The sequence below is a fragment of the Cetorhinus maximus genome, chromosome 9 (genome assembly GCF_964194155.1).
Source record: "Cetorhinus maximus chromosome 9, sCetMax3.hap1.1, whole genome shotgun sequence".
Classification (NCBI taxonomy): domain Eukaryota; kingdom Metazoa; phylum Chordata; class Chondrichthyes; order Lamniformes; family Cetorhinidae; genus Cetorhinus; species Cetorhinus maximus.
Window position 1 is genome coordinate 99438242 of NC_135887.1, and position 13192 is coordinate 99451433.

General features: G+C 42.3%; 1 protein-coding gene across 3 annotated transcripts in view; it reads right to left on the reverse strand.

Annotated features, from left to right (window-relative positions):
• Positions 1-13192, reverse strand: part of swap70b (switching B cell complex subunit SWAP70b) — a 141609-nt gene that overhangs the window by 113345 nt on the left and 15072 nt on the right. For 2 of the 3 annotated variants that reach the window (XM_078549193.1, XM_078549194.1), the window contains exon 3: positions 1042-1218. The exons of the other annotated variant lie outside the window; for it this stretch is intronic. In XM_078549193.1, the coding sequence (XP_078405319.1) occupies positions 1042-1218 (177 nt within the window). The remainder of the gene's footprint in view (positions 1-1041; positions 1219-13192) is intronic. 3 annotated transcript variants of the gene reach the window in all.

A 13192-nucleotide genomic window follows, 5' to 3' on the forward strand; every position in this document is an offset into this window, starting at 1 on the left:
AGGTAGCATGGGTCGAGAACGGTAGAGCTGAGTGCATATTGAAGCAGAACCCATGTCTGCTGATGATGCTATCAAAAGGCAGCATGTAAGTGAGTAAGAGGAGAGGGCCAAGGATCTTTGTAGTACTCCACGGTAACACAAGACGACTGGAAGAGAAACCATTACTAGAAATGCTCTGGCTAGAATCAGATTGGTAAGAATGGAAGCAAGTGAAGGCAGTCCCACTGAGTATGATGATGGAGCAAAGGTATGGAGATTATGGATATAATTGACTGTACCAAAGTTTGACGAGCGTTGAGAATGGCTGAGTGGCCGGGTGAGTAGGGTGGCGGCCAGGTAGGAGAGGGAGTCGGGGGTAGTTGGCAGTCAGTGTGAGTGATTGAAGGGTCAGTTGTATAGTTACGCAGGAGTTAGACTAGGATTTTTCTGTCTCTCATTTCCTGGGTAACTATTCAGGTAAGTAAGTCGGAACCGTCCAAAGTCTCTGACTCTAACTCAGAGTCGGAGATCTGTTCGGAGGGTTCTATGGAGCAGAGAATTGCCCATCGGAAGTTCAAACTTCCTGGTCATTCCCATGGAGTCAGTGAGTCATGTCTTCCGCGGGGCCCCAAAGCGCATTTTGGTTCATACATCCAGTCTCCGACGACCCAGAGACCAGAGGATATGAGCCAAAGACTACAGCTATTCAGAGAGGCACACCACTACCTTCTGAAAGCAACTAGGGATTGAAAAAAATACCAGCGTCATTAATACCCATAACAACTTTATGAAAAAGTTAGTTTCTTGTGAGTGATAATTTCAGAGGCAGCATTGGTCCTTCATTGCTTCACCCACACAACCATTTAACCTCGACAAATGGGTTCTGGCTGGTCTTTTTATTGAGGGCAGCATAGTCAAGTCAAATTCTAATCCTTCCCAACACCCATAAATATTTCCAGCATGAGTTACAAGATAATGAGACGGAACTGAAACCCTGATTGATCTTTGCTCTCCCTAATCTAGGGTGCGAACGTCAAAATGTTAAAGGTTTATTGATCTTACCTCCTCTGGGACTATGATGAGAGGATACACATCTTCTGAGAGGAAGTTGAAGATACACCATACTTTAAAGGTGTCTTCATCACTGATCAGTAAATTGTTCCGGTTCAGGTTTTTCTTGACACATAAAGTCCAGCACATCCTATTAAAGTCAGATTTATCAAAGCTGTTTGGCTGAACCTTTAAGGGCAAGGAAGAAAAGAGAAAAAAAAATCACCAGGAGAAAAATTGAAATAAATCAAAAAAAACAATTATATATTTTTAAATTTCTCATTTTCAGCAGTCAGGAGCCTTGTTTCTTTATTCAAATTTCAACTTGATAACAATTAGGATCTTCCTCCCACCAAGAATTACCCTTTTGAGAGAAAGCATTAGAAAAAACACCAAGCATTATTGCACAGCAAATTGTTACAATCTCCAAGGATAATTACTTCTGCTGCACAATCTTCACCATAGAAACCATTAACTGGTTGGTCAAAATAAATTCTAAAAGGTTAATTGTATTCTATGCACCTTCAGTGTTCTTCTAACCAAGTGTGAAATGCATGAGAATAATCATTAATGCCTGGACATTTTAACTGTCCAGCTGATTAAAATTTTAAACTGTACAATGCTGTCCTGCAGACCTAAATACATTCACACAACTCCAGCCTGTTATAAAGTTACACAAGCACATTTCAGCTCAGTTGGAATCTAAGCCATTTGCTTCATTTTTAGGAAAATAGTAAGTTACTGGTTTCTCTCTCTGTAATTCAAATCATGCCAGCATCACCAAGCATTTTCAGGTGGTGGAGAAAAAAAATTTCTTTCCCACATCAAACTTTTATTCTACTTATTTAGAGCCCAATAACTACTAAGCTTGCGAGGAACGTAAAAACTGACTGTGAAAGTTTCTATAGGTATGTGAAGAAAAAAAAGATTGATGAAGACAAATGTAGGTCCCTTACAGTCAGAAGCAGGGGAATTTATAATGGGGAATAAAGAAATGGCTGACCAACTAAATACATACTTTGATTCTGCCTTCACAAAGGAGGACACAAATAACATACCAGAAATGTTCAGGGACACAGGGTTTAGTGAGGGGGAGGAACTGAAAGGAATCAGTATTAGTAGGGAAATTGTGTTGGGGAAATTGATCGGATTGAAGGCCGATAAATCTACAGGGCCTGATAATCTACATCCCAGGGTACTTACGGAAGTGGCCCTAGAAATAGTGGACGCATTGGTGGACATCTTCCAAGATTCTATAGACTCTGGAACAGTACCTACAGATTGGAGGGTAGTTAATGTAACCCGACTATTTAAAAAGGGAGGTAGAGTGAAAACAGGGAATTTTAGACCAGTCAGCCTGACGTTGGTAGTGGGGAAAATTCCAGAGTCCATTATAAAAGATTTAATAGCTGAGCACTTGGAAAACAGTGGCAGAATTGGACAGAGTCAGCATGGATTTACGAAAGGGAAATCATGCTTGACAAACCTATTTGAAATTTTCAAGGATGTAACTGATAGAGTTGATGAGGGGGAACCAGTGGATATGGTTTATTTGGACTTTCAGAAGGCTTTCAACAAAGTCCCACATAAGAGATTGGTGTGTAAAATTAAAGTGCATGGGATTGGGGGTAGTGTATTGAGATGGATAGAAAACTGTTGGCAGACAGGAAACAAAGAGTAGGAATAAACGGGTCTTTTTCCGAATGGCAGGCAGTGACTAGTGGGGTACCGCAGGGATCGGTGCTGGGACCCCAGCTATTCACAATATATATTAATGATTTAGATGAGGGAACTAAATGTAATATCTCCAAATTTGCAGATGACACAAAGCTGGGTGGGAGGGTGAGCTGTGAGGAGGATGCAGAGATGCTTCAGTGTGATTTGGACAAGCTGAGTGAGTGGGCAAATGCACGGCAAATGCAGTATAATGTGGATAAATGCGAAGTTATCAACTTTGGCAGCAAAAACAGGAAGGCAGATTATTGTCTGAATGGCTATAAATTGAGAGAGGGGAATGTACAACGAGACCTGGGTGTCCTTGTACACCAGTCACTGAAGGTAAACATGCAGGTGCAGCAGGCGGTAAAGAAGGCAAATGGTATGTTGGCCTTCATAGCCAGAGGATTTGAGTACAGGTGTCTTGCTGCAATTATACAGGGCCTTGGTGAGACCACACCTGGAATAATGTGTACAGTTTTAGTGTCCTTATCTGAGGAAGTATGTTTTTGCTATAGAGGGAGTGCAGCGAAGGTTTACCAGACTGATTCCTGGGATGGCGGGACTGACATATGAGGAGAGGTTGAGTCGGTTAGGATTATATTTGCTGGAGTTCAGAAGAATGAGGGGGGATCTCATAGAAACCTATAAAATTCTAACAGGACTAGACAGGGTAGATGCAGGAAGGATGTTCCCGATGGTGGGGGAGTCCAGAACCAGGGGTCACAGTATGAGGATACGGGGTAGACCACTTAGGACTGAGGTGAAGAGAAATTTCTTCACCTAGAGAGTGGTGAGCCTGTGGAATTCACTACCACAGAAAGTAGTTGAGGCCAAAAATTGTGTGTTTTCAAGAAGGAGTTGGGTATAGCTCTTGGGGCGAAAGGGATCAAAGGGTATGGGGAGAAAGCGGGAGCAGGCTATTGAGTTGGATGATCAGCCATGATCATAATGAATGGCGGAGCAGGCTCGAAGGGCCGAATGGCCTACTCCTGCTCCTATTTTCTACGTAAGTCTCTAAGTATTTCAAAGGTGGGATCAATGCGACCCAATGCAACTAATTTCTAGATTCACAGAAGACTACAATTTTAAAATGTATGCATTCCCAATCTCTCTCTAAAAGCATTATGCCAACATAGGAAACTTTTCAGTTTACCAATTATCATAATAGCTGCAGTCAATCCATCAGGACCAAGCTCCCATTGCAAGATAGTCTACCTGAGACGTTCAATTTCCTCCCAAAAAACCTCAAGCACAAACAGCCATTTAAGTTACAATTCAGGCCTCTTTTTGGGCCCAACTGTAACATCCCACAAGTAGAGACAGGTGCCTGGTTAGGATTATGTGGCGTTGGTCCAGCTTACTCTGCTCTATCTTCATTATTCTCACATCAGGCAAATCAGAGCCATACATGCCTGTGTAAGCTCACCAATTTCACACATGACTACATTTTAATATTAGCAAACAGCCAGAAGTAGCGTTTTCACCTGAATCCGAAGGTTCCGTGTTCAAGTGCTACTCAGAGACTTGAGCAAACAACCTAGACCAACGCTCCAGCACAGTACTGAGTGATGTATTATCTCCATCTTTCCATTGAAACGTTCAACTGAGGCCCCATGCTGCCATCTCAAGCGTATCTATTTACAGAAGAATAGAACATGCTCTTGGTATCTGGCCAACGTGACTTTTCTGTCCACAAATTGGATGCCACACTTCCCTACAACAGTGATTATGCTTCATAAGAACTTAACTGGGTGTTAAGTATTTATTTTTTTATCACCTCAGAACGTACAATATAATAGCAAGTCCTTTCCTTTCATTCAACCAAGATCAGGCTCACTGGGCAAGGAATTGTGATTTCAAATATGCACCAAGAACAAACAGCTTTAGTGAGCCAATCTGCTCCAGTCTTAAATTGTCCACACACACCTTTTCTAAAGGCTGATTTACATATGAACATATCTAACTGACAAGTTGTAGAAGACCACTACACCATCATACCTGTCCATCCAGGCAACAGTGCAACCTTGTGCACTGTTAACCCAGTCTCTAATCTATTCAACCATCCCCTAGCCATGCTATCTTCGGCGAGAAGCCTAAAAAAACTGCAACTAATTCAGGGAAAACTTTGGAACGCTCCAAACTTTAGCCAGGAATGCCGCAGGAAATTACAGTTGTTAATGACCTCTCTCAATTATTCTCATTGCGAGCCCTGGGTGGTGTGTTGTCTCCCCGATGTCACAGTGAGGATGCAAAATATTCTACAGGGTGGAGGGACTGAGCCAGATGTTTTGGTACATGTAAATCCCAATGACAGAGAGGACAGGTATCGAGGCTTATGGTCAGATTTCCAGGAGTTCAGGGGGGGTGGGGGGGGGAGCTAAAAAGAGGGACTTCAAAAGGGAGCATCTCCAGATTACTCCCAGTGCCACACACTAGCGAGAGTAGAAATAGGAAGATAGGGAAGATCAGTGCGTGGCTTGAGGCATGGTGCAGGAGGGAGGGCTTCAGATTCTTGTGGCATTGGAAGCAGTTCCAGGGCAGGATTCCAAATCAAATTCAAAAGACTTGGGCTGCACCATAACAGGCCTGGGACCAATGTCTTCACAGGGAGGTGACTAGTGTGGGGGGGTTTAAACTAAATTGACGGGGTGGTGGGGGGTGGACATCAGCTTACAGAAGTAGAAAAGAGGAATTAAATGAAGTGAGTGTGTCTGATAGTACTAGAGGAGGGATTAGTAACATGTTAAATAGGAGCAGAATAAGGAGGACCACGAGGAATACAAAGACAGGTTTAGGATGCAGGTGTGCAAACTCAAGTGTGGTGAATAAAATTGGTGAAACACAACCACAAATAGCTTTGTGAGAATATGATCTAGTGGCAATAACAGAAGTGTGGCTTAAAAATGGTGAGGAATGGGCACTTAATATTCAAAGATACAAAGTGTTCAGAAAAAATAGGGAATAATAAAAAGGAGGTGGGGTGGCAGTAGTGATTAGAAAAGATGCTGTAAAAAGAGGATATCCTCAACAGGACAAAGAGAATCCATCTGGTTAGATTAAAGCAGCAAGAAAGGTATGATCACACAACTGATGGTATTTGATAGGCCTTCAAATAGTGAGGGAGATGAAGGAGCAAATCTGCAGGGAAATCACAGAGATGTACTTGAACTGCAGAGTTGCAATACTGGGGGAGACTTTAATTAGCCAAATATCAATAGAGATACAGTTAGAGGTAAAGAGAAAGAAAGGGCAGGAATTTCTGAAATGTGTTCAGGGGACCTTCCTTGACCAAGGATGTTCTTGGTCCAACTGGGAAGGCGGCATTGCTGGATCTGCTGCTGGGGAATGATGTGGGCCAAGTGGAGGGAGCATTTGGGTAACAGTAATCTTTGTATCAAAAAGTTTAGATTAGCAATGGAGAAGAGCAAGGAACAATCAAAAGTGGAATGTCTAAATTGTAAGAGGGCTAACTTCAATGAGATAACAGAGGATCTAGCCAGGATAAAATGGAACCAAAGACTGACAAGAAAAATGGTAACAAAACAAAGGAGGATCTTTCAGGAGAAGATGTTTCAGGTACAGGCTGAGTACATAATCAACAAAGGGAAACAGTAAGGGAAGCAAAGCCAGGGCTCCTTGGAGGACAAGAAAGATAGAAAATATAAGAGTGTGTGCATGATGCATGTTAGGTGAATTCTTCAAGCAAGAACTAAACACATTAAATTGAGAGAAATTAAGAGGAAAATAAACGTGGCAAAGAGAGAAATTGAGATATAATGGCAGTTAAAAGAGAACCCAAAAATCTTCTACCAGCATGTAAATAGTAAGCAGGCAATAAGAGATGGAGTGGGGCCTATTAGGGACTAAGAGGGTGCTTAGAGGCACAGGGCAAGGTTAGATAAGGAAGAAGGTACTAACAAAATATCAATAGAAGCGGAGAAGGGAGAGGTAATGGATGGGGTGAAAATTGATAGACAGGATGTACTGGAAAGGCTGGCTATGCATACAGTGGATAAGTTGCCTGGTTTGGGTGGCTTACATTCAAGCATGCTAAAGGAGGTGGAGGTGGAGATAGCGGAAGGAACATGCCATAATCGTCAAATCCGCCCTAGATTTGGGGAGGTGCCAGAGAGAGTGGCAAATGTGACATCCTTTTTCAAGAAAGACTGCAGGAACAGTCCTGGCAACTACAGGCCAATCAATTTAACATCAGTAGTGAAAAAGATTTTAGAAACAATAGAACAAAATCAACAGGCACTTAGAGAGGTTTGAGTTAATTAAGGCAAGCCAGCATGAATTTGTAAAGGCAGATCATGTTCGGCTGATTTAATTGATTTTTTTAATGAAGAGAATGCAATGGATTTTAAGAAAATGTTTCACAAAGTACCGCATGAAGGGTTGGTTAACAAAATTGAGATACATGTACTGGAGGATCAGTGTCAGCTTGGATTAAAAACCAGTTTAAGAACAGAAAGTAGAAAATAGTGGTAAATGGAGGATGGCAGACAGTGGTGTTCTCCAAGGCTCAGTGTTTAGTCCACTGTTTTATTTTGATATACATAAATGACTTGGATATTGGAATGCAGAGTAGAATTCCAAAATTTGCCAATGACACCAAATTTGGAGGTGCAGCAAAGTGAGAATGCGATACAAACTGGCTATAACAAGATACAGGTAGGCTAGTTGAATGGATACACAAGTGGCAGATGGAATTTAATACAGAGAAATGTGAGGTGATGCATTTTGACAGAAGGGATAGGGAGGGGCAATATAGACATGGTACAATTCTAAAGAGAGTGTAAAGGGACAGAGGATCCAGGGGTTCAAATGCATAGATCTTTGAAGTTGGCAGGACATCTTGTAAGAATGGTTAGCCAAACCTGTAGGACCTTGGGCTTCGTAAATATAGGACAGTACAAAAGCAGGGAAGTTACGCTGAACCTTTTTAGAGCTTTGGTTAGGCCACAACTTGAGTATTGCGTCCAGTTCTGGTCACCACATTTTAGGAAGGATGTGAGGGTCCTTGAGAGGGTCCAGGGATGAAGGATTTTAACTACAAGATTAGGTTAGAGAAGTTGGGATGGCTATCCTTGGAGCAGAGGAGATTATGGGGAGATTTGAAAGAGGTGCACAAGATGTTATGGTCCCAGCTAAGGTTACCACTGGACAAGCCTGATTCCAGGGTGGAGCCCAGCTTAATGGGTCCTAACTTTAATTTGTTTGTTTAGATACATGGAGAGGGGCTACTGAACAGAGTCACCAGAGTCAGCTAATGAACTCTTAACAAAAGAATAAAACATTTATTCAACAAGAAAAGATTACCTATAATACAATACTCCTTCACCCACAACTATACCTTTACAGATATATACAGATATGTAAGGATAACAAAAGTTACAAAAGCTATCTTATACTCTAATGTTCACAGTAAGTACACAGTCCATGTAAACCAATAGGCACCCCATGGTCAGACACGCCACACTCTGAAATCAAATGACAGATGCATCCTCAACCAGATGCTATGGATCTCTCCTTAACTCCCTTAGATGTTTGTCACACCATGAGCCAACTGGTTTTACCGCACTCCGTCTTTCATACGAGGGTTTCCAATCTCCACTCTCTAAGACCTCGCCTTGGAATCTTCTCCCAAACCGAGGCTCTCTCTCAAACACCTTCTGCAGGAGTTCACCTCCAGGGTTTTGAGCTCTCCTTCCGATGTTCCTCTCTCCTGGGTCACCATATGCATTCAAGCCGTCTTCCACGCACTCTCTCTCACCCACTCAGCTGTTAACAGTACACCACTGCTTCACATGCCCATAGCAAAGAGTTACAGACCTTTAGGTTGCCTCGTTGGACCTTTTGGCCTCTTGCAAGCTGTTCTTTCTTTAAATCTGCTTTCTGCAGCTTTTTTCTCTTTAAATCTGAAGCTTGGAGCCTTTCTCTCTGCCCCTCACTCTTAACCACTTAATAGGACCTTTTCCAGTTCCTGTCCTTCCTTTGACTAGAAGGTCTTCTTGGGACTTTCTCCTGTTCCAGTCCCTTGGTTTTTGTGGTCTTTTTCTTAAGCTGGGGACTGGCTATCTGTCCCCATTGCTCCAGTATCTCCTGGCAGCTACTTCAAAACCAACTGCACTCAAACAGCTTCCAAATTAAACTGCTGTTTCTAGTTTCTTCTCTGTGTCTGTGGGAGGGACCTACCTCTCTGGACCCTTGTTGCTAGGCAACAGCCCAGTTTCTCTACTCTTTTGTTTAACTTAGATGCAACAGTCATAAAATTCTCATTAGAAATGCAGGCACCTTTTAAAGTGAAACTAAAACTCAACTGAACATTTCTTAAAACATAGATACAGAAATACAAATCAAACATAAAACATTAAAGTTAAAACTCACTCCTAACATCCACAAATACAACTTACTTAAACTATCTCTATTTCCTAACAAAGATGATGGCATGTTTAGACGAAGAAAAGCTGTTTCCACGAGCTGATCGTACAAGGGCCAGGGGACACAGATTTAAGGTTTGGAGTAAGAGAAATGGGTTGACGAGAGGAAGATCTTGTTTTTTTACGCAGTGAGTGGTAATGACTTGGAACACTCCCTGCCTACTAGAGTGGTGAAAGTAGAGATGGTCAATGATTTCAAAAGGAAATTGGATGGGCACTGAAGTGGGGAATGGGACTAGCTGGACTGTTCTTCAGAGAGCCACAATGGACACGATTAGCCAAACAGCTTCCTCCTGTGCCGTGATAGATCCAGAACAACCAAATTACTTCCTATAACTGGAAATCTTCTCTTTTCTCAGGGATATCAGGAGTTCCCTTTTAAAAGACAGCTGCAACTTCACACTGTCCACAGCAACAGTCTGTTCTGTAGGGCAACAACTCTGTGCAAAGCAGTACATCCTGGCACCTGACCTAACTTCTTCTAATTTTGGTTTTTAACCTAAGTTCTTGATTAATTTGAAATAGAGGTGTAAGCACTCTCTCTAGCTTTGCTGATTCTATCCATCTTAAATAACCCACCTAACTGGTTTGTAACCAAGCTTTTCAAACTTTTAAGACAATCATCCCTCTGAACCAGTATTTCTTAAAAGCAAATAAATCTTATTCTTACAGCCTAGCCCCATAACTAAGATTTGGGCTCAGCTTGTGCTTAACAAGTTTGATAAGTACAATGCTAAACAGCAATGAGTGACAACTACATGCTTTATTTGGTTTACTTCATAAATGTGGTTAGATTCTTGGTGCCAGAAGCATATATTAGGAGCTTTGGACAAATCATTTAGTTTATGAAGAAACCAACACACTATTTAGAACATTGAGAAAATGATGCTGGGGTAACAAATTAATAAATTACTGTGTTTCTTGCATTTTTAAGTTAAGAATTTTTGTTTCTGTAATTGAGCATTATATAATTTCAGTATTTTGAGTTTTAAAAAGCAGAGTTCCTATGTTATGTCTTATTATCCAAGTCCAAAATATTAAATGTTCTTGTTTGCTTTCTCAAATACAAATGACTTGTTTATCTAAGAGAACATAAACTGCCTGCCCTTTAACAAGGCATTCCTTGTTTGTGTAGGGCAATTATGGAGAACTGCCCAGATCTATGGGTTCAGCTGGGTGTGTAGTAGAAAAGGAAAAATGTGTTTCCTGAAGTTTGCAAAAAAAAGCACAGAAATATTCTTGTGGTCATTACACAAATAACTAAAAAAAAAGCAGTGTGCAGAATCGAAATGTGTGTCAAGGGAGGGGAAGTTGCACAATCTCCAAATAAGCATATTCACTCTCTTGAATCTCATTGTGGTATTTTCAATTGTGGGGCTTAAAAAAAATGCTTCTTCCTCCATTATAAGAAATCTGCTTCCTCTGTTTTCATTTTTTAAAATACATGATTAGGATGGCATTCTGATGAAAGGTCATCAACCTGAAACATTAACTCCTCCTTTCTCCACAGATGCTATCTGTTTTTATTTCAGATTTCCAACATCCACAGCATTTTGCTTTTATGTTACAATTATGGCAGCAATGGAACTAAAAAATTGACTCTTTTCGATGTGCTTTAGCATCAATGTGAAGGCATGACATCGCCCAACTGGAATTTAGACAAGCGCTGAGATCGACAAAGTGAAGCACTCCTCTCATCGCATTGGCAATTTTCCTTCTGTCGTGTTATGTATAGGGTTAAAAAAATCAGGTTCACTCACGGAAAGAAAGAGCTTAGTGCCTTTTACCTTGGGACATCCCAAAATGCTTCACAACAACGAAGTACTTTTTGAAGTGTACGAACCTTTGGCATGAAGGAAAATGCGGCAGCCAATTCGTACATAGCAAGGTCTCATCAACAGTAATGAAGTAAACAACCAGCTAATCAGTTTTTAGCAATGTTGTTTGATGGATAAACGTTGGCCAGGGAATCAGGAGAACAGTCCTGTTCTTCGTAAAATAAATCCACCCAAGTAGGGTTGCCAACCCCTCCCGGAATCAGCATCAATCTCCCAGTGGCCAAAGAAAGCATTCTGTGAGATTTTAAAACACTGTTTTAAGAAAACCAGCACTTCCGAGCCACAGCTGGATCCGATGCAGCGCTGTCCAATCAAATTCAAATCTTAAAACTAGAAAAAAAAAGCCAGGACCACCCCAATTGGCTGGGACTTTTAGCAGACTGCGATAGGGTTGGTGTGGGTTTAAATTTCACTGGACGATGCTGCCCTGCTCTGAGCTTCAGTCTACTAGATCAAACTCGATGCCACCATGCATTCTCAGGTAAGAAATACTCAAACTGAAAAGGAAATAACAGCCCATCAAATAGGAACAAATTTCACCCTTTAAATGGACATTAATTTCTGTTAACAGTGATAGACAAGCGTAGAGAGAAGTCTGTGCAGTGTTCCTGAACTTCTATGATAGGGATCAATTGGTGCCTCGTACAACTACTGAGCCAGTGCAGCAGCGAAAGGGACATTGAGTAAAAGGTAGTTTGCACCTGTCTATCTACATATGCACACAGGCAGAAGGAACAAGCGGAGAAGTTACTGACAGCAGACCTGTGGTCACCCTTATCACCGCCGAGTACATCAGGATGATGGTTTTCAGCAAGATTTTGATTGGCATAGATGGAGAGTTGGGGTCCCACATGGGTGTGAAGGTGCTGGAAGGGAACCAGAGGCTCCACCGCTCCCACCCCTGCCCCAGAGCACTGACCGATAGGTTGTCGAGGAGCAGGAAATAAGTCGGATCCATGATACCGGGTGTCAGCAGTGCCAGCTCATCCCTTCCTGGGCAGTGACCAAAAATGAGCCCCGCTCCGCTTCCATGGATAAGACCCACCACCCAACCGCTGCTGAACTGCGGCTGATGATCCCAGGGAGAAGAAGCAGGCAGGGGTCCGTGTCTGAAACCCTCTGGCTCCATCCCAGAAAGAGGCACTGAATCACCAGGTGATTAAAATAAATAAGGCAACATATCATGCTTCTGATGATCTGCGAAATTTTCATCTTTTTTCCACAAAATTCTTGCTTTAAATTAATCCCAATTTCACTCAGAAATCCTTCAGTGACAGCATTTCCGCCAACATCTCCCGGAATACGATCAACCAGAGTTGGCAACCCTACACCTGAGGGGCAGACAGGGCCTCAAGTTTAACATTTCATCTGAAAGATGGCACCACCAACATCTGACTCAAAGGAGTGTACTATCTTGAGGGTCACACTTAAATCAGTAGGCACTCATTTTACTACAAGAGCTGCATTTTTAAAAATTCATTCATGGGATGTGGGCTTCGCTGGCTGAGCCAACATTGATTACCCATCCCTAGTTGCCCTTCAGAAAGTGGTGGTGCACTGCCTTTTTGAACCACTACAGTCCATGCAGTGTAGATACACCCATAGTGCTGTTAGGAAGGGAGTTCCAGGAGTTTGAGCCAGCAACAATGAACAAATGGTGATGTATTTCCAAGTCAGGATAGTGAGTGACTTGGAGGGGAACTTCCAGGTGGTGGTGTTCCCATTTATCTGCTGCTCTTGTCCTGCTAGATGGCAGTGGTCATGGGTTTGGAAGGTGCTGTCGAAAGAGCCTTGGTGGATTCTTGCAGTGCATCTTGTAGCTGGTACACACTGCTGCCACTGTGCGTTGGTGGTGGAGGGAGTGAATGTTTGTGGATGTGGTGCCAATCAAGCGGACTGCTTTGTCCTAGCTGGTGTCAAGCTCCTTGGGTGTTGTGGGAGCTGCACTCATCCAGGCAAGTGGGGAGTATTCCATCACACTCCTGACTTGTGCCTTGTAGATGGTGGACAGGTTTTAGGGAGTCAGGAGGTGAGTTATTTGCCACAGGATTCCTAGCCTCTGACATGCTCTTGTAGCCACAGTATTTAAATGGCTAGTCCAGTTCAGTTACTGGTCAATGGTAACCCCCAAGATGTTGATAGTAGGGGTTTCAGTGATGGTAA